The sequence below is a fragment of the Megascapheus bottae genome, chromosome 6 (genome assembly GCF_031878675.1).
Source record: "Megascapheus bottae isolate mThoBot1 chromosome 6, mThoBot2.hap1, whole genome shotgun sequence".
In the NCBI taxonomy this organism is placed as follows: domain Eukaryota; kingdom Metazoa; phylum Chordata; class Mammalia; order Rodentia; family Geomyidae; genus Megascapheus; species Megascapheus bottae.
In genome coordinates, this window is record NC_143514.1 from 54,523,781 (window position 1) to 54,544,440 (window position 20,660).

At 51.1% G+C, this 20,660-nt stretch overlaps 1 protein-coding gene across 1 annotated transcript; it reads right to left on the reverse strand.

The window, feature by feature from the left end:
- Positions 1-2,122: 2,122 nt before the first annotated feature.
- Positions 2,123-16,740, reverse strand: Faah (fatty acid amide hydrolase). Its single transcript, XM_090334923.1, has 15 exons — positions 16,485-16,740; positions 10,942-11,055; positions 9,567-9,701; positions 9,243-9,376; positions 8,934-9,140; positions 8,674-8,714; positions 8,339-8,463; positions 6,818-6,943; positions 6,279-6,376; positions 4,854-4,953; positions 4,525-4,565; positions 3,769-3,808; positions 3,217-3,325; positions 2,654-2,799; positions 2,123-2,506 (listed from the first exon to the last, which is right to left on the reverse strand). The coding sequence occupies exons 1-15, from the start codon at positions 16,674-16,676 to the stop codon at positions 2,312-2,314; spliced, it is 1,803 nt and encodes a 600-aa protein (XP_090191049.1). The 5' UTR covers positions 16,677-16,740; the 3' UTR covers positions 2,123-2,311.
- Positions 16,741-20,660: the final 3,920 nt, after the last annotated feature.

The following is a 20,660-nucleotide window of genomic DNA, read 5'->3' on the forward strand; positions in this document are numbered from 1 at the left end:
ATGTGGCCATGCTGAAGCTCTAAGGGCTGAAACAATGAACCAGTCAAGAAATGAAGGACCCCATAGGTCCATGTTGAAAGCACAAGGATATCAGGAGCTGAAAGAGAAACAGAGCAGGAGAAGGAGGATGCCAGCACAGACAGCAGGTGGGCCTATAGAACAGGAGGCAAAGTTACACAACAGCACCCAGGAAGAGTGAGGGCAAAGTTGTCTCATCTAACTGTTCCAAAGTCAGGATCTCCAGTCAGCAACGAACGTTCAGGAACAGCGCTCAGGCCCTGAGTTTGAGCCCCAGAACTGGCATACAACGGCAGCAGAAATCAAAGGATAGATGAGTATTTATTTTGATATTTATTCACATGTGGGCAGTGCCACCTCACCCCTCAAGTGTCCACCCACCCCCATGAGTGAGACCCCCACAGGAGAAGGCCCATGCTCCAGGGAGCAGCCCAACACCAAGCAGGCCAGACTCTGGCTGCCTTCACACCCTGTTTCCTGCAGAAATAAGGTGACAACCCGGCACTTCCCTTTCTGTCACCTCACATCCAGGCTGTGTGCCTGACAGGCCCTCCCCTCTGTCGCTCTGTTTCTTCTTCCATAAAGTATGGATGTCAGTGCACACGGTGAAGGGCAGAAGAGGGATGGGGAGAACTAGAGATGGAGTGTGATGTGTTTCTCTCTATTGCAGGTGTCCCCGTCAGGGACATAGCTGGAGGTGGAGCAGAGTGAGGACAGCAGGGAGAAAATGAGGCCTGGTCCTATGGTCATCTGTGATGCTCTTGTCCTAGCTGAGGTGTCTGCCTGAGGCCAGCTCCTCCTAGACACAGTCAGTACCGCTAGGCACATAGTGGGAGGGAAAACCGCTTCCCAGAGGGCACAGAGCTTCTGGAGAAGGAAAATCAGGCTGTTCTATAAAAATGTAATCCTAGCTACTCAGGAAGCTGAGATCTGAGAATCTCAGTTTGAAGCCAGCCTGGGCAGGAAAGTCCATGAGACTCATCTCCAATTAACCACCAGAAAACCAGAAGTGGTGCTGTGGCTCAAAGTGGTCCAGTGCTATCCTTGAGCTGAAGAGCTCAGGGACAACGCCCCAGGCCCCATAGCCAATGAAAGAAAAAGAACAAGTAAAGCAGGCCACGCAGAGCCAGGGCTTAGGTCCTAACATATTACTAGCTCCTCAGAGACTTAAAGGGGTACAATAAACCCTCAAAGCCCATGACAGACTAGCTTCCTTTCACCCACTAGGCAATGCAGTCCAGTGAGAGGTTAACTGACAGACCGGACAGGACTAAGATAGTTCATCTCCCAATCCAAAACCATTCCAAACAACCCCTCTCCATCTTGACCAACTGTCTCAGGTCCCTCTCCATAGATTACAAATCCTGGAGCAATGTCCTAATCCTTCTCTAGGCTCCACTCCTCCAATGTGCATGGCCCTGCAAATGCCCTCATCTCCTGTGAGACAAGAGTTCAGGTTCATCTAGATCTGGCCTCTCCTGTATTTCTACTTCTACACTCTGCCAGTTCCACCTCCTTGCCATTACCATAATTTCTGGGCAAACTGACCCTTCTTGGAATGTCTTTTTTTTTAATCCCTTATCTCATTCTCTAGGAATTTTCTAGACTCAACACAGGTCCTTCTCCTTCAGGATGCCTTCCCAGTGCAATCCAGGCTCAGTGGACTCTGTGAGACTCTGTCAGATGACTGCCTTTCTCCCACTCTCCTCCTAAGCTGGTAGGCTCCTCTGTCCAACAGCACCAGCTTAGAACCAGCAGGGCCGATTCAAAGCTTCACTCTGAACCACTCCCACCCCTAGCCCAACTCAGGCACTTCCCTGACCCTTTTCTGTTCACAAAGAACAAAGATATAGCCATTGAGAAGAGTAAGTGTGCTCAGGTAGCACCACACAAACTGCCAGCTGGAGGAAACAGCCTAAAGCAGACAGCAGACCTTCTGGAGGAAGATCTAAGCTGGGCATCAATGGGTTATGTGGTGAAAAAGCAGAAAGGGGCATTGTTGGCAGAGAAAATGAGCAAATCAAGGAAGGAAGACCAAGGACAGCAAGAAAAGAGCACTGCTCCCAACAGCCCCGCCCCCCGGCATCCAGAAAGTGCACAAACATGGAACTGTTTCTTCACTGTTGGTGGGCCTTAGCCCATAGGGGATGGCTGTCACACAGGGTAGGGGACCATGGCAGAAAGGGGACTAGAAATGGGTACAAGGTCCAGAATTTGGGGAGAGGGGGTCAGGGTGATGGGCATGGAAGTCTTTCCCCACACTGAACATTTCCTTGTGGGGTGGCAATGTGCTCTAACTAGGCTGGACTATGGAGTGGATGGACTCCAGGTCACCTGAAGCCAGGCAAGCAGGCGTTCCTGGGGACAGACGCTTTTCCGGGGTCATCAGCTGCTCCACCTCCCGCATGAACCGCAGACACATTTCTTCTTGCCAAGGCAGAGCCACGCACTGCACAGAAACAGGGAGCCCTACGCTCTTCCTCATGGCCTGTAGGGGACACAGAGGGCAAGGGACTGAGAACTGGAGGCACAGAGCAGGTTTGGGGATTGCTGTAAGACGGGTGAGGCCCGCACATGACAGCGGAGTGGGGCCGGGGAGCAGGCAGGTAGAGAGCTGGAAGGTGAGCAAGCTTACCTTCTTCAGAATCTTGTCCCAGATATCTCCAAAGTATCCCTGATAGTGTTCCATCTGGGCCTCATCCTTGGCTGTCACCGTGGTAACCGGAACCACCCCCGCAGGGAAATCCAGGCAGTTGTACAGCATGGTGTAGCTGACAGCCCCTGCAACACAGCCCTGCAGCTGCAGCCATCTCTGCCACTGGCCATGCCCATGCAGACAGAAAGACCCACTCCCCAGGTTGAGATCTGAGTGTCCAAGCCCAGGAACCCTGAAAGATCTGCTGATACTTACCCTGTGCCTTCATCACCTGGAATGTTCTTTTTCTCTTGGCTTACTACAGAATTAGACTACAGACTCTCTAATTCAAGATCCTCGATTTGAATAGGGCCTCCCTCCCAGGACACCCCAGTATCTACCATCTCATCTTTGTGGCCCACTACTCTGTGATGCGGCCCCTCACCCTGCCCAACATGCTTGGTGCTCCCCCAGGGGTGGGCTCCTTCTCCTCTACTAAGCAACTCCACCAGGCATGAGCATAACTCACAGAAAAGAAGGGTCAGGAGTGTCTGAGGTCTCACCTGTGGCTCTGCCTGGAGCGTTCAGGTCCAGAGCAGGGCCGAGCATGGGGGTGAGCAGCACATCCAGGTCCAGTGCTCTCCACTGAGTGATCACGGAGCTGCGGTAGACCTGAGGGAGGGGACACCCACCATGTCCAGTGCAGGAGCAGTGGCTGGGTGGCTATGGCCCTAGTATCTGCTACCAGCCCAAGGAATGGAGATCCTCGGGGCAGGAAGGCAGCATCACTTTCAAGGAGCATCATTGTAATCACCTTCCACCTACACCACAAGTGGACTTCCTGCCAAAAGGGAGCCATGTACTACTGCATGGCCATAGGTAGCTCCACAGGGACAGAGATGCCCTGGGCAGGAGCTGTGCTAACTCAGCCCTTAAAGACAGATCCTGAAGTAAATGAGTGCCAGAACCAAGCACTGATCCAGAGTGGGGGAGAGAGATGGCAGGCCACCCAGGATACCAGTGAAAGCAAGGACAAAAAAAAAAAAAAAGAAAAAGAAAAATGAACTCCAACTTTCACACTCTGCCCAGTCCTCCTGTAGGGGCTCAGACCTCACCTTGATCTCATGTTGCAATTCCCAGAGCTTTGCAGCGGACCTAGGCAGAGGGAGAAGGGTCACCAGCGACCACAGCCACAGGGGATTAGCAGTGTCATGCACTCTACTCTCATCACTTCCAGACCGCCCTCCACCCCACTGGAATGCTGAGAGAGCAAGAAGTTCACATAAGAAACACAGAGAGACTCAGGCCAAGTCACCTAGTGGCTCCACAGTAGAGGCGGTACTAGACAGGGCCTGACCCTATGCTACTCAGGGGATGCTGGCCTGAGAATGAGGTCATTTGTACCCTGCTTCCACCTGAGTCACAAAGGAGCAGACAGAACAGCATAGTTGAGTTCAGATCCCTAAAAGTCTTGCATGTTTCCCCTGTGTCCAGCATCCTCGCCACCTCAGCCCAGGCCAACTCCTTCCTGACCATTACTTTCTGCCCCCATCTTGTCTCCCATCTTGGTGATACTGGGGATTGAACTCAGAGCCTTGCACTTGCAAGGCAAGAACTTTACCATTTTAGCTATGCCTGCAACCCAACGTCTCCCATTTTCTTCACTCCTTAAACTCTTGCTTTCCAGCCAGACCTGCACTCTACGAAGACATCATTAAGGTTCCACCCGAGGCCAAAGAGGTTGCCCCCTGCCTGAATAACGTCTACTTCAGAAACTACCTTCCCCCGGGGATTTTCCTGACACAAACCACCAGAGCTCAGAATGGCTGGGGAAAGATAAGGCCAGGCGTCTGGGCACTGGAGATACTCACCGAGGTCTCATGCTGCTGAGAAAGGCTGCCACCCGTGGGAGCTGCACCGGAACAGACACCGGATCAGTGACTTGGGGTACAGCTAGCCACCCGCACCTTCTCCTGTGTCCCCCAGGGCCCAGGATATACCCCTTTTGGCAAGCAGGCTATCTGAAAACTGTAGGGGATGGGGAGAAGAGCAATAGAAAGAAGTGGAGAGAAGAAGACAAGCCAACCTAATCTGAGAGGGCAGGGGAGGCAGGAAAGAGCCACAGGCTATGAGGTATCACAGCATGAGGGGCCCTCCAGCCTGTACCCAGCCCAGCCCCTCAAGTAGCTTGTTCACTTACCACAGGCTTCAGCAGGAAGGACAGAAACCCTTTAAGCCATATGGGCAGTTTCAGAACTAAGATCAAGTCCCCCAAGCAGGAGTCCACAAAATCACCTTTGCTAGAAGACAAAAGAGCAAGTGGAGGTGCTCTCACCCCAAACCTCCTAGTTTCCTGCTCAGCACTGCACCCCGCTCCCTATTCTCCAACTCCTTTCTGTCCCTCCCCCTGCTCTGTCACAAGACCCCAGTAAGGGCTGGCCCCCAGCACCTCTGTTGGCCTACTTCCAACACAGGCTTTGTTTACATCCTTGGAATGCCTGATCTCTACTTCCTGGAGGCCCCAAGGTGCCACTCAGGGTCTCCCTCCCCATCAGGACCAGCTCAGAGACTTAAGGACTGAGGACAGTACCTCCCTGTGTAGGCTTCACATTGGGTAAGTTCCAGTTGGCACTCATGCCAGCCTGTGGGCTCAAGAGACAGTCAAGAGGGGGCTGCCAGTTGTGTGTCTGCCTCAAGATCCCAGAGGAGATTGCAGGTGACCATTTCTGGGCCTCATTCCCAAGGCAGTGTGAGAGATAGCCACCTCCACTGAAGCCACCACACATGGCAGCTGGGGATACCACAGGCTGGGCCCTTGATGGAACAAGGCTGCCCCGAAGTCAGTTAGAGGAAGTAGGTCTATGGCCTGAGAGACACAAGTTCAGCTAGCCAGATACACCCCTAAAAGGCACCTTTACAAGCCTGATCTCTGTCCCTTTGATGACTAAAAGCAGCTAAAGGTGCTGGGCGCTGATGTTCACATTTGTAATCCTAGCTACTCAGGAGGCTGAGATCTGAGGATCACAAAGCCAGCCCAGGCAGGTAAGTCATGAGACTCTTATCTCAAACTAACCACTAAAAAAAAGCTGAAAGCAGAGCTTGTAGTTCAAGTGGTAGAGTGCAAAAAAAGCTCAGGGATAGTGCCTAGGGCCTGAGCTCAAGCCCCAGGACTAAGGGGAAAAAAAGTTCCAAACACCCAGCTTCTCTAAACATGAGGTCTGGAAAATCCCTCAACAAAAGTCTTTGACCTGCCCTCTTCACAGAAGAGAAAACTGAGGTCCTGTTCAAAAAGAAAGATTTGGCTCAGACCAGACAGAGCCAGGGCCACGGCCTGATACCTATGTCCCATTCCCCTGCCTTGATCCTGGATATTTCTAGACAGAAGAAAACACACAAATAAATTCAGCTCAAGTGGGGCTAGGAATGTGCAATCCAGCCTTCCATTGGGCTGGCACCTTCCCAAAGTCTCCCTGGTAAGGATCTCCAGGACTAACTTGTATCACTGGAAGAGTGATGTCAGCACCCTGAAGGCTGTGATTAAGGCCCATCCCAGCAGGTACATGTTTTCTCCAGGTCTAGGCCACTTCTGCTCCCATCACATACCCTGAAGCCCACCAGCACTCACAAGTTCTGCAGGAAGGTATGGCCTCCATCGCTGAATAGCCCACCTGTCGCCAGGGTCTCCAGAGCATGGGGAATGTTGTTTGGCAAGAAGGGAACCAGCTGCAGGGATTAAGAGGTGTAAAGACCTGGTGAGTGCGGGGCTTCATGCTGCCCTGATGGCCCTGAGTATGGATTGGACCTACCCTGCCCACTCTCAAGAGAGTCACAAAGGCAGCTTTGCTGAGCTATGAAAAACGCTGGGAAAATGGCCCTCACAAGTGATAGTGGAATCACACACAAAGCTGTCCCACAGTCTTAGGAGCCTGGGACCTGCTGTTTGTGGCAGTACAGCCCCCACTAAATGCAGTGTTGACATGCCACTTAGTGCAGGCTGAGTTCTCTACCCTCTACTCGCCCGGATATTCCTTATCATCCCTCTGTGTGCTGGTCCATCAGGCCACAGTTTTCATCACAAATGATTAGAACAGGGAGGGGCTGGGAGGAAGTAGCTTCTTCCTAGAAGAGAGGAGATGCCAGGACTTTGAACCCACACAGCCATACCGTGTGGCCAGCTGCTTCAAGGCTCTTCTTGGTCTCTAGCAAGGCCCGCTTCATGGCTGGGCTAGGCATGGTATAGTTGTCAGTCTCATAGTATCCCACTCGCAGTGGCCGGGAGCTCTTGTAGATCTGGGAGCAAACACAAGAGACAGGGGGAGGGCAGGGCAGAGCAGGGCTAAGTTAGCAGAGGATGGCCTAGGAAGAGCTCCTAGAGACAGAAATGCTGCTTAGCCTCAATCATAGCTGCAAGGCGGTAACCCAGATCCCTCGGGCACCATTCTCCCCCAAAATGGACCACAACCAAGGCCAGGACTCTTTCATAAAACACCTTCACAGTGAGGTAGTGGGAAGGGAAAAAGATCCCCATTGGTCATAAGAAGAAACTGAGGCTACATAGAGAGAAACTGAGGCTACATAGAGCCCAGAGTGTGAATAGGATCTGACCAGGCATTCAACAGAGTAACGAGGTTAGGTCTGAACTCAGGCATCCTATCTCCTGAGCTGAAGTTCATTACCTGCCTTGTCCCTATGACAAACTGGTCCAAATCTCTGGACTGGGACCTCCTCCCTCCTCTCCTCCCTCTTGAGAAGAAAGGAGTTCAGGCTGCAGTGTCTAATCTGTTGAGGAGGAAAAGACCACTCCATCCCAATCTGCCCACCTACCCCACCCACCAGGAACCTCAGGCCTACTCTCCTCGGCCCCTTCAAGGTGGATTTGTGGGGGAAAGCCAAAAAGCAAGCACAGGAAAAAAGAAACACCAGACTAGAAATTAGAGCTTGTATCATGCAATTCACAGGCCACACTAGTGTGACACCTGTTCTAGTCTGGGTCCATCTAATGTGCCTTTTGCCACACACTTTACACATACGGTAAACTTCCTTGATGCTTGAACAGGCTTCAATGCTTCTGTGGAAAGCATCCATGCATGGACAATGACATCCCAGGACTCTGAATCTCACACCTCCAGATCCTTATCTTTCTGCGTCCCCAATCCCTGACTATTAGATGATGATTTTTAGCTAACCCCAGCCAACACTCACATTAAAAGACATGTCTTCACTAGGCCCCACTGTTCCCTGCTCTCTAAGGCAGGGGACCTGCTTAGGTTCTGGTCCAGGGAAGACTCCCTCACCTCAACTTGGTCTGAACAATAGGCTGTCTCTGTGATACTTTGGGAGCCAGCACTTTGCCCACCACTCACTCAGCCTGTGTGCTAAGCATCCTACTGCTGGAGAAATGTACAGAAATACTGTAATCAAGGCTGCTAATGACTTAGGGACAAACACAGCCAAGGTACTGGGCTTCTCTCCCAAGGAGCTCTCAGACTGGAAATGGTTTCCGACTTTCCAGTGGCAAGGCTGGAAAGCTGATTTCCAAATCCAGACAAGGCTGCTACCTGGTGGCAAACTGTGATATAGCAGCTGAACCTTGCTTCAGATCCTAGGGAGAGACTAGGTCCTGGGGCCTGCCCACACAGCCTGGGTTTCCAGTTTATCGCTTTGGCCACACTCATCCCTGCTCACCTCTTCCCTGAAGGGCAGGGGTGGCACAGTGGGATCCAAACGGAACATGTCCTCACATAGCAGGGCTCGCATGCACAGTGCCAGGCTCTCCACATCCCTGGCCATGGGACCCACGGAGAGCTTCACTGTGGGGCAGGAAATGGGGGCAAGAAGAGTCAGCTGACTGCAGTGGATTCTCAGGCTGGGTCTGAGTGAGAGCTGGGTCAAAGCTCAGGAGTTTAAAACGAAGAGTCGCCTGGTCATCAGACACTGCCCACTGGAGAAGCAGGGGCAGCGGTGGATCAGGACAACCCCCACCCTCCTCCAGCACAGACAGTGGGCACCATGGAGCTCACCTGCCTCCTGTCCATAGACACAGCCCTTCAGGCCACTCTTGCTAGATGAGAAACACAAGATATTGGAAACAGGAAGTGGCCTCCCGCTGCCCACGCCAAGCCCATGGAGCAGCTCAAAACTCCCAGCACTGGGAACTAGGAACCCAGTGTGACTGAGGCTGCCAACGCTTCCTCCCATCCAACCCTGCAGCCCAGAGAGGCTGGAGGCTAGGCCAAGACCACTCAGCAAGGGGCTCAGAAGCTTCCTAAACCCACCATACCTGAGGCGATTTCCAGTAGGCTTGAGGCCACAGATGCCACAGAAGGATGAAGGGAAGCGGATGCTGCCTCCAATGTCAGTACCTAAGCCAAGTGGGGAGCCTCCAGACCCAATGAGAGCTCCCTCACCCCCTGACGAACCACCTGGGCTCTTGGAGGACTTCCATGGGTTCGTGGTCTGACCAAAGAGGGGGTTACTGCAGTCATAGCTGGAGGAAGCAGAAACAGGTCAGTCCAGGTCATACCAGCTCAGATGCCCACTATCTACCCTCCCCCCTACTACCTTGCAGAGGCCCAACCCGAGACCCAACCTGAACATAGACTGGGGGACATTGGTGTGCACAAAGGGCACGGCGCCCTGCAGCTTCAGCACCTGCACCACCACGCTGTCACATTCTGCCGGCATCCCCTCGTGCAGGCTCAATCCCAGCGTGGAGTTCTGACCCTGGGAGGAAGGGAGGACACCAAGAGGACACAGCCAGTCAGGCAGGAGCCCTTCAGCTGCCTGGGCCCACCCGATCCCCTATCAAGACCTCAGGACCTGCTGTTTCCTCTGAGGGCCCCAAGTAACCCCAGACACAAAGCTGGCTATAAGGAGAGAGGAGGCATGGAGCCCTGTACAGAGCAGGGAATACCTTGTAGTGGAAGCACTCCTTCAGGCTCACGGGAACCCCATAGAGCAGACCCTGCCGTGGAGCCCTGGACAGCTGGGTCTCACAGTCAGCCAGATAAGAGGTCACACAGTTGGTTTCTTTGTTCACCTCCCAGGCCTATGAGAAGGAGAAGTACATGCAAGAAGAGTAAAGCTGGCTCCTCCTCCTCCTCCTCTTCCTTTCTTCTTCCTGTTCCCCCCTTCCTCCCTCCCTCCTTCCTCCCACCCTCTCTCCCTCCCTCTTTTGCTTATCCTGGCTCAAACTCAGGGCCTGGGCACTGTCCCTGAGCTTTTTGGTTCAGGACTAATGTTCTATTGTTTGAACCACAGCTTCACTTCTGGCTATAGGAGGTGGCGGAAGGGAAAGTGGAATAAAAATATGGGAAGGAGTACCAGGGTTCAAATAATGTACTCACTACCTGATAAATGTAACTGTAACCCCTCTATACATCATCCTGACAACAAAATAAAATTAAAAGAAAAAGAAAAAAAAGAATTTCAGCCAGGCGTGGGATTACACCTGTAATCCTGCTACTCAGGAGGATGAGATCTTAGGATCTTGATTCAAAGCCAGCCCAGGCACTAAAGTCCATGAGATTCTTATCTCCAATTAACCACCAGGGACAGCACCTAGGCCCAGAGTTCGAGCATCACAATTGACAAAAAAAAAAACAACTAGATTTAGAGGCTGGGAGTTTGGCCTAGAGGTAGAGTGCCTGCCTAGCATGCACAAACATTCCTTGGTACCACATACATAGAAAAACTGCAACTGGTGCTGTGGCTCAAGTGGTAGAGCGCTAGCTTTAAGGAAAAAGCCCAAGGACAGTGCTCAGGCCCTGAGTTCAAACCCTAGGATTGTCAAAAAAAAAAAAAAAAAAGAATTTCACGTACTTTCCTGTCCAGCCTGACTTCCTACCTCGATCCTCAGATTTTAGCCTCCTGAGTAGCTAGTATTACATATAAGCTACTAGTACCAGCTCTTTTCCTTAATAAACTGAGGTTAAAATAAAAATTCCTAGGCATAGTATTTTGTGCTTGTAATCCTAGCACTTAAGAGGCTGAAGTAGGAGTATATTGAATTTGAGGCCAGCCTGGGCTACATAGAGAAAATAATAATTGAAGCAACACCAACCGCAACAATCATGTATTTCAGTGGTAAAGTGCTTTTCTAGCATGCAGAGGACTCTGGGTTCGATCCACAATCACACACATACGCACACACACACACACTGCTCTGGCTCCTTTTCTCCTTGGCATTGTGGTCCCAACATGGCCTTAAAGCAGGCCTCCTTTGTCCAGCAGCCTGTACAAAGAGGAGGAGGAAGTGGGGATGGGAGTGGGCTGGCCAAGGGCCTTACCTTTCCTATATAGGTGAAGAGGGCCGCCTCAGGGGACACCTCCCCACTGCTTAACTTCTGTACCAGTTGAGGCAGAGGCAGGGCCAGCAGCGCTTCTGAGTCCAGGTCTGGGTTCTGTAGGGAACACATTCCAATCACTCCCCAGCTCCCCAAGTGACCCCATGCCTGCTGCAGACATATGTAGCCCATATCCCTCAGTCCCCACACTTACCAAGTAGATGCTCTCTGCCACATGCCAACCCATGACAGATATGCCCACAAATCTGACAGCAGAGACAGAACCCAGCCTGGGCAGACCCTTGCAGTCCCTGGCTGGTGCAGATGTCACCTCTGCAAGCTCACTAGAGGTGTGCAGGGCATGCAGCAGGGACTGGAGAGGGGAAGGCTGATTATTGCAGCACTGCAACCAACCTCCATCTCTGCTGCCTGCCATGCCAGGCACTGTAAGGAGGAGGCACTTGTGTTTGTTTTTTAAGATTAGGTCTCCATTAAGGCTGGCCTTAAACTCAAGATTCTCCTGTCTCAGCCTCCCACATAGCTGGGATTATAGGCCTGCACCACCATGCCTGGCTGTCTTCCATGTTTTGATCAAAGTATACTATGACTTCCAGAAACAAATAAACAGAGATTTAGTACCTTGCCCCACACTAGGAAGGGGCAAGGGCTCTGCCCCCCTGCACAGCCTGTGAGTCACCATCCACCTGCACTCAACCCCTGCAGGGATGTGCTACAGCCATAGCCCAAAGGGAGAATGTATACATTCACTCTGCTGACACGCATGCAGAAAACCCGTAGTGGTGCTGTGGCTCAAGTAGTAGAGCACTAGCCTTGTGCTGAAGAGCTCAGGGACAGCGCCAGGCGCAGAGTTCAAGACAGGGTAAAGACAAGAAAGTATTCGGGCAGGGTCCTCATTAGATGCCACGTCTGGGCAGGGTTGTAGGAACGGCTCTCGGAGGGAGGTGGGCATCCCATACCCTGCCTGCCAGGCCTCCTAGGCTCCAGGCCTCTGGGGTGAGGCCCTGATGTGCAAACACCTAGCTGTCTCCTCCCCAAGAGTACTGGACCAATTCGTGAAGACTGAGTGACAGTTCCCACTGCTTAGTCCAACCTCCCTACTGCTGCCAAGGTCTCAGAGACTTTCTGCTGTCAGATCCAACAGATACTTAACTCTCTTTCTCTCTCCAGGGCTCACAAAGGCATTCAGAGGTACTGATGGCACAGCATCAGATGTTATACTCTGCCGGTTTCTTTCATGCTTCTCCACTGCTAACTTTGACTTCAGTCATTTAGTCTGTCAGCAAATGTGCCATTCCGAATACATGGCATTCAGAAGTAAGCAAGAAGAAAAGGTCCCTGAATTCAGACAACCAGCATTCAAGCAAATAAACAAGCTAGTCATAGGTCGTGGTAAGGTGAGATCGCAGCTGAGCTGCTGTGGTGGACATGAGGACACTGCCTTAGAGGAGCAGTAGATCTCAGCACTTGGGAAACTGAGGCAAAGGATTGCAAGTTCCGGGTCTACCTGGAAACCCTGTTTTGTTTTTTTAAAAAAGGAAGTGGTTCTGTGGCTCCAGGGGGTAGGGCAGTAGCCTTGAGCTGAAGAGCTCAGGAATCATCGTGGAGGCCCAGAGTTCAAGTCCACAACCAAAACAACCAAAAAAAAAAAGATGCAAAAATAATAACCCATAATCCTAACTATTCAAGAGACTGAGATCTGAGAATCACAGTTCAAAGCCAGCCCAGCTGCACAAATCTTTAATAACCCATTAACCAGCAAAAAGCAAGAAATAACAGCTAGACATGTTGGATCAGTTCTGTAATCCTTGCTACTCAGGAGGCTGAGATGTGAGGATCCAGGTTCAAAACCAGCCGGAGCTGGATACTCTTATCTCCAAGCAATCACTAGAAAATGGGAAGTGGGGCTGTGACTCAAGGGGTAGGGTGGTAACTTTGAGCAGAACAGCTCAGGGATAACGTCCCAGCCCAGAGCTCAAGTCCCATGACAAAAAAAAAAAAAAAAGCAAGAAATGGAGATGTAACTCAAGTGGTGGAGTGCCAGCCAGGAAAGGAAAAAGCTGAGTAAGAATGTGAAACCTGACTTTTTTTTTTTTAATGCATCTGAAGAGGTGACATATTTCAGCCATGAAGGAACAGCCAGATGTGAAAAGTTTGTCTGGGGTCCTGTGAGACTTCCCTCTCCATTCCTTCTCCCCAGTCCCTCCAAATACCCTGACTCTCTCCACGCTCTCCACATACCCAACACCTGATCCTGTAGCCAACCTGACACACGAAGTGAGCCCAGTGACACAGCTCACAGAAGCTGCTATCACCTGCTCCACTTTCAACGGCTCTTCTTCTCAGCTTACTCAGCACCTCCCCCAAACAGTTGCATGTCCTCTCTGCAGATATCCAGGTAAGAGTTGAGTCCTGGTGCCTCCTTCTCCCCCCTACATGTATCCAGTCAGGCACCAAGCCCTCAGAATAGCTCAGGAAAATAACCATCTCTCAATCAAGACCTTCACCCAGGCTCATCCCTTTCTCCTAGAACACACAAGAAATTTAACTGCAGTATTGTCCAGGCCCTGCCCCTCTTGAATGCCTTTCCTGCTAGAGCCAAAGGCAAAGTCAAAGGAAGTAGCATCGGATCTCTACCAAGGGAGCTCATGAGATGAAAAAGGCATCCGGCTGCAACAAAACCACATGTGCAAAGGCACAGAGGCAGAAGCAGCATTCTGAGGCATCTCTCCCATCCTCAAGACTCCATTACCTCAAGACTCCATTACCTCAAGTCTCTGCCTGCAATCTGGGGAAACTAACTGTTGGGTCTGCTGGAGACACATGGCCCCTTCCCTTGGTTTTCTTCTGGTGCAGCCTAGAAGTCCCTGCCAAGTACCTGTAGCCCAGGCAACTGGCATGTCTGGGGGTAGTGGGAGGTCCTCACTGAGGTCACCTTACCATCTGCTGTCACCACACTCCCTGCCCCCTATATAATCTTCTCCCCTTGCCATAAACCCTCTTGCTCGGCCTGCCTCCATCTTGTTCAGGCTCCACTTTGCACAGACCCTCCCTCCCCTGCCCAGCCCACTCCCTCTCTCAATAAACCCTCTTCTGCCTGAACTGAGTGGGAGTTTCCTCTTGGTTGTTACAGATAAGCATCCATGGTTGACAGCAGGAAGGAGTTATCAGCACCACATCTCATTCTGGAGTTGCTTCAGACCATCGGAGGTGAGCCATTTTTGTGGTGACTCAGGTGCTCAGGGTGTGTCACCCCTCCCTTTCCCCAGCTGTGTCCAGCATCTGGGGTGGGGAGAGGACTGTACTACATACTCTTATATGCTTCTAGCATCAAGGTCCTCCTTTCTCATGCCCTCTCGGTATTCAGGACTGAGCTGATACAGTCCCAGAAGAAAAGCTGCTATGACAGGCTCAGGTCTTATCTTCCTCTTTTTTTTTGCTCAAGGCTATCACTCTACCACTTGAGCTACAAGGTCTGCTTTCAGCTTTTCTGGTGATCTTCAGATCTCAGCCTCTTGAGTAGCTAGGTTTGTAGGTGTGGCATCAGCGCCCAGAAAGCTTTCTGTGTTTTAGAGCTAAAGCATCCACCAGAGAAAATTCAAGTCTTAAAAAAGGGGGCAATTAGTCCAGAGGGAAAACCCTGCTGATTCAGAGTGATGAAATGCAGGAAGATCTATCCTTCCATCAATCTTCCCTCCTACCATGCGGATTTCTTGCAACAAAGATTCCTTCCAGGCAGATTGCTGTGCTCAACCCCATGCTGAGATGGAAACTTGCAGAACTCAGATGGCTACAAAGGAAGGATATGGGGGAGCAGCTGAAGGACCATCACAAGGACCCCTGAGCCAAAGCTCAGCCAAAGAAGTGGGGGACCCCTGTAATCCTTTTGTTGTTTTGGGTTTTTGATTTTTGCTGGTCCCTGAGCCTCTTTGTGCTTAAGGCTAGCATTCTACCATTTGAGCCACAGTACCACTTCCAGCGTTTTGAGTAGTTTACTGGAGGTTAAGGTTCACAGGCACTTTTTTGCCCAGGCTGGCTTCAAACTGTGATCCTCTGATCTTAGCCTCCTGAGATCAGGAATAAGCCACCAGTGCCTGGTGGCTTTTTTATTTTGTTTTGTTTTTTGTCAGTTGTGGGGCTTGAACTCTGGGCCTGGGCACTGTCCCTAAGCTCTTCAGCTCAAGGCTACCACCCTACCCCTGGAGCCACAGCACCACTTCCAGTTTTCTAGTGGTTAATTGGAGATAAGACTCTTAACATTCTTTAAGGTTCTTTAGTGCCCTGGCTGACTTTGAACTTTGATCCTCAGATCTCATTCTCTTGAGTAGCTAGGGTGAGCCAAACATGTTGTTTGTTTGTTTGTTCAAATCAATCAGCCAATCAATTGGTTGGTCAATAAGCCTTAGGGATGCTGTGGAATAAATATGAACAATTACAGGCACAAACTAGGCCTGGCATTGACGATATATTCTCCCTAATCTCTCTCCCCTGCATTCAGTTATGGAGTCCCACTGGGGACTGAGTTCTAGTTCCAGCTCTGCCTCAACTTGAAAAATCACTTGCTGATGCTGAGTACCTGTTACATGCAATTTTCAATGAAGCCACTTCCTGCCTCTCATCTAGGAATACTCTTCTGATTCCTGCTGGCCCCATCATGGAGGAAGTCTTCCCACCTGTCATATCTTATAAATATCTATAGGAGCAAACCTCTGTTCCGCATTTGGCTTCTAACTGGCTAGTGTTTCACCCTCCTGAAGGGAGAGCATCTACAGACTTTCTCTGGCTCCCCTAGTTTTTCCTCCTCCACTCCCAGACACACAGACAGACACACACACACACACACACACACACACACACACACACACACACACACACACACACACACGCACGCACGCACGCACGCGCGCGCGCACGGTCCAAGACAGCTCAAGCAAAAAAAGCAAAGCTTGTTGAGAGATCACCCAGAAAAAGGCTAGAACACAACTTGCTGGTGGGAGGGCTTTGTGGGGTGTTGGACTTCACAGCCTGAGCAGGCAGAAACTGGGAAGGTTTCCATTCTAGACAGGCTTTTTCAATACCACCCCGTGCACCGGAGCCAGTCTCTGGCACCTTCTTAAGATCCTGGCGTGCATATTAATAAGCTCTCCCGACGCCCCAGGGTATAATTCCGAAGTCCTAAAGTGATTCCAAAGTCCTCAACTCGAAGTCGACACCCGCATCCCATTGGTTCTCAGATTCGCGTTACAGCGATCTGATGGTGATGGAAATTGGTTGGCTCAGAGCAAAGGTCCACTTGGATCCGGTCCGGCCAGAGCCCCGGCCGGGTTTGGCTTCCTCCTCCCGGGAGGGAGCGGGGAGGAGGGGGGCAAATCGGGCTCAGAATGAGAAATGGCCTTCGGCAGGGATGGGAAGGGCGAAGGTGGGGACCCGCGTACACCTGTGCCGCCCGCCCGCCGTGCGCCGGGGCGACGACGGAAAGCGCCGCTACCCCAGGTCCCCGAACCTACGTCCACCCTGCCCGCGGTCACCTGGAGCCGGAAGCGCTGCGCCGCCTTGTCCATGGTCTCCAGGCCCGCCCGCTGCCTCCGCCGAGCCCGGGCCACCGCGCCCCGCGCCGCCCTCCGCCCGGACCAGCGCAGCGCCAGGACCACCGCCACCAGGCAGCAGAGCAGGGCGGCCGCGGACGGCCCGGACAGCGCGGCCCACGCCTCGGCCAGCATGGTCTGGGGCCGCGCCGACTGCTGCCGGCAGGCGAAGACGCGCAGAGGAGTCCACACGCGCGAGCTCGCCCGCTCCGCCGCAAAACCCGGCCTGGACCGCCCAGGATCCTGAGCCCGCCGCGGGGAGGGGCGGGGAGGGGCGGCGCGCGCCCGCGCGGGAGCGCGCCGTTGCCCAGCAGCGGCCGCCACGCCAGCTGCCGCCGCGGGCTGCCTGCAACTGTCAAGGTCAAGGCTCCCTTTCCCCACCCCCGCACCCTGCTGGGCTCACCCCTCCACCCCCGCACCCTGGAGCAGCGGGAAAGGGGCACCGCCTGAGTGGCAAGTGCCAGGCTCAATCAACCCTGGCAACGCCCACCCCCATGCCCACCCCGGTGCACCCCCATAGTTCCCATCTCCCTCCAGGCAGAGACCCAGCCGACGGCCGCCGAGAAGGACACCCCAGCTGCGCCCCCACCCCCCAGGGACTGACTAGGCTCAAGGACCTCGTTGACCTCTACAGATGTGTTCGCTTGTTTGGGCGGGGGTGGGGGAGGGCCTGGGCTCTGTCTCTGACTTTCTATCTGTAGCTCAAGGTCCTCCCCACCCCCCCTCCCCGCTCTATCTCTTTGGGCTGCAGCGCCACTTCTGGTTTTCTGGTGGTTCATTGGAGATACAGAGTCTCTCGGAGCCAGATCATGGCGCGCACACCTGTCAATCCTAGCTACTCAGGAGGCTGAGATCTGAGGATTGAGGTTCAAAGCCGGCCTGGGCAGGAAGGTCTATTTTGTGGGTCTTGGGGCTTGATCTCTGGGCCTGAGCTCTTCAGCTCAAGGCTAGTGCTCTAGCACTTGAGTCACAGCGCTACTTCCTGTTTTACAGACTTTTTGCCCAGACTGGCTTTGACCCAGGATCCTCAGATCTCAGCCTCCTGAGTAGCCAGGATTACAAGCCTGAGCCACTAAGGGCCCCAGCATGTAAGACTCTTATCTCCAATTAAATCACAGGAAAAGCCAGAAATGGCTCTGTGGCTCAAGTGGTAGAGAGCACAGACAGGATCAGGGACAGAGCCCAAGCCCTGAGTTCAAGTACCAGGACTCACAAAAAAAAAAAAAAAAAGAAAGAAAAGAAAAAGTTTGAGGATTGGTTTGTTACAAAATAATAGCTAATTGATATACCTACCACTTACTATTTATCAGATATAACTGATACTTCCTCAGTACCATATAAACAGAAAAATCCAGAAGTGGTGCTGTGGCTCATTAAGTGCTAATCTTGAGCAAAAGAAGCTCAAGGACAGTGTCTAGGCCTTGAGTTCAAGCCCCAGGACTGGCAAAAAAGTCAATTCTGGTAATGGAGATGTGGCTCAGGTGGTAGAGAATCAGCCAATAAGCAAAAGCATCAGATACCAAGTTCAGGTCCCCATTTCAAAAAACAAAGAGAGAAACCTTCAGACTCAATCCTTGCTGCCTGCTGTGTATCTTTGTGTCTGCCACAGACAAAGTTAACTGTTAAAGTTAACTGTTAATTCCCAGGGCTAAGAGCATGCATGGCTCAAGTGGTAGAGTATTCATAAGGCCATGAGTTGAATCCTCAGTACTACAAAAAGGAAAAGGTGGGGTGCCTGTGGCTTCATACTTGTAATCCTAGCTACTCAGGAGACTGAGATCTGAGGATCAAGGTGCTAGCCAGGGCACGAAAGTCCATGAGACTCTTATCTCCAGTTAACCACCAGAAAACCAAAACAGTGCTGTGGCTTTGTACTCTACTCTGTAGAATACTAGCCTTCAGCTGAAAAACTCAGGGATGGTGCCCAGGCTGAGTTCAAGCTCCACAACTGACCAAAAAAAAAAAAAAAAGCTGCTGTCATTAGCTTGGAAAGCCACACCTCATCTTAAAATGTTTTTCTTCTTTCCCTGATTGTTTATATATGATATATTTGTTCCTCCCATAATTTAAAACAGTGGAGTCTATCATTTACTACTATGGTCTTAACTGTAAAAATGGGGCTATTTTTGTACTATTATATTACCATAGAATTAAATGAGTTAATGCTAGTGAAGTATTTTGAACACTGCCTGGTGTTCAGCAAGGACAGTATCATTAAATAAAATGTGGCAGATATTGGTGATTCAAGCCTGTAGTTCTAGCTACTTGGGAGACTGAGATGTTAGGAGATGAAGTCAGCCCTGGCAAGAAAGTCCATGAATTTTTTTTTTTGTCAGTTGTAGGACTTGAACTCTGGGTCTGCTGAGCATTGTCTCTGAGTTCTTCAGCTCAAAGCTACCACCCTACCCCTGGAGCCACAGCACCACTTCCAGTTTTCTGGTGGTTAGAGATAAGAGTTCTACAGACATTTTTGTTCCCCGAGCTGGCTTTGAACCACGATCCTCAGATCTCAGCCTTCTGAGTAGCTAAAATGACAAGCATGAGCCACCATTAAATACTACAAAAAAATAAATAACTAAAGCTGTAGCTCAAGAGATAAAGCACTAGCTTTGCACATAAAAGCTCAGGACCAGTGCCCAGAACCAGAGTTCAAGTCCAAGAATGGGGGACAACAAAGACTTTTTTTGTTGTTTTGTGTTTTGCCAGTCCTGGGCTTGAGCTCAGTGCCTGAGCACTGTCCTTGAACTTTTTTTTTTTTTTCTCAAGGCTAGAACTCTACCACTTGAGCTTCAGCACCACTTCCGGCTTTTTCTATGTACCCTAGGAATGGAACCCGGGTCTTCGTGCATGCTAGGCAAGCACTCTACCACTAGGCCAAACTCCCGGCCCCCAAAGACTGGTGTTATTTAAAATGAATCTACCCTACCAGAATTACCTCAGCGTCCTTCCTGGGACTGTATTCCCACAGGTTCCAGGGCTGCCTGCCATGAACCTCCTGCATCCTTTCATTTGGCCTCTTGTCCTCAGCTCTTTAGTTCTGGGACCTGTGTGATTCCTGGGGCTCTACTAAGTACAGCCTTTTAAGAAACAAAGTCTGGAGGAGCTGTCCTCTCTGAATCTAATGTTATTATACTAACAGCCTGAACAGCTGCAAAACCTGAAGGTTCCCTGTGTTTTGTTCTAGCTGTCAAGATCACACTCGTAACTTCTGTCACAAATAAGGACATCTATGAGAGATAGAACTCATAGACCTATCAGATGTCCACATCTGCTTCTACAAGTTTGGAGGAACACGAATTCTGGGATAAAGATCAGTATTTGACAGCTCTGGAAGGTTATCAATATGAAGACCCCGATCTACTTTCCAGCCTTCTTTAAACACTCGGGTTCTATTATTATTTTGTGTCTTTGAACACACTGTTCCTGGCTTCTAATTCCTGATGCTTCCATACTCCACACACACACACACACACACACACACACACACACACACACACACACACACACACACAGCAATATACAGATACAGATATTCCCTAACATGCTTTTGTTTGTTTGTGGGGCTTGGGCACTATCCCTAAGCATTATTGTTCAAGGCTAGCACTCTACCACTTTTCAGCAACAACCCACTTTGGTTTTCTGGGACTTAATTGAAAACGAAGAGTCTCATAGACTTTCCTGCCCTTCCCAGGCTGGCTTCAAATCACAATCCTCAGATCTCAGCCTTGGGAGCAGCTAGGATTACCTTCTCCAGCACTTCTTTAAGGAACGCCATGGTTTTCCCTTGTGTCTTGAACTGCTTCTCCTTTTTAAAAAAAAGATGATTATTGCTCAGTACTTAGCTCACACCTATAATCCTAGCTACTCCGGAGGCTGAGATCTGAGATCGTGGTTCAAAGCCAGCCTGGGCACTAAAAACAGTGTGAGACTCTTATCTCCAATTAACCACTAGAAAATCAGAAGTGGAACTGTGGCTCAAGGAGTAAGGTGGTAACCTTGAGTTGAAGAGCTCAAGGACAGCGCCCAGGCCCAGAGTTCAAGCCTCACGACCTTCTAAAACACCAAAACAAAAACTCCAACTAAGTAAATCATCTTTTCTTTTCCCCCCACTTTGGTGGG

Bases quoted from the DNA above. Each gene is read 5' to 3' on its own strand.
- Faah (XM_090334923.1), bottom strand. From the start codon at position 16,676: ATGCTGGCCGAGGCGTGGGCCGCGCTGTCCGGGCCGTCCGCGGCCGCC. The intron at 11,056-16,484 runs GTGACCGCGGGC...TGTTCCCTACAG, and splicing joins CGCAGCGCTTCCGGCTCCAG to AACCCAGACCTGGACTCAGA. The intron at 9,702-10,941 runs GTAAGGCCCTTG...TCCTTCTCATAG, and splicing joins TCTTCACCTATATAGGAAAG to GCCTGGGAGGTGAACAAAGA.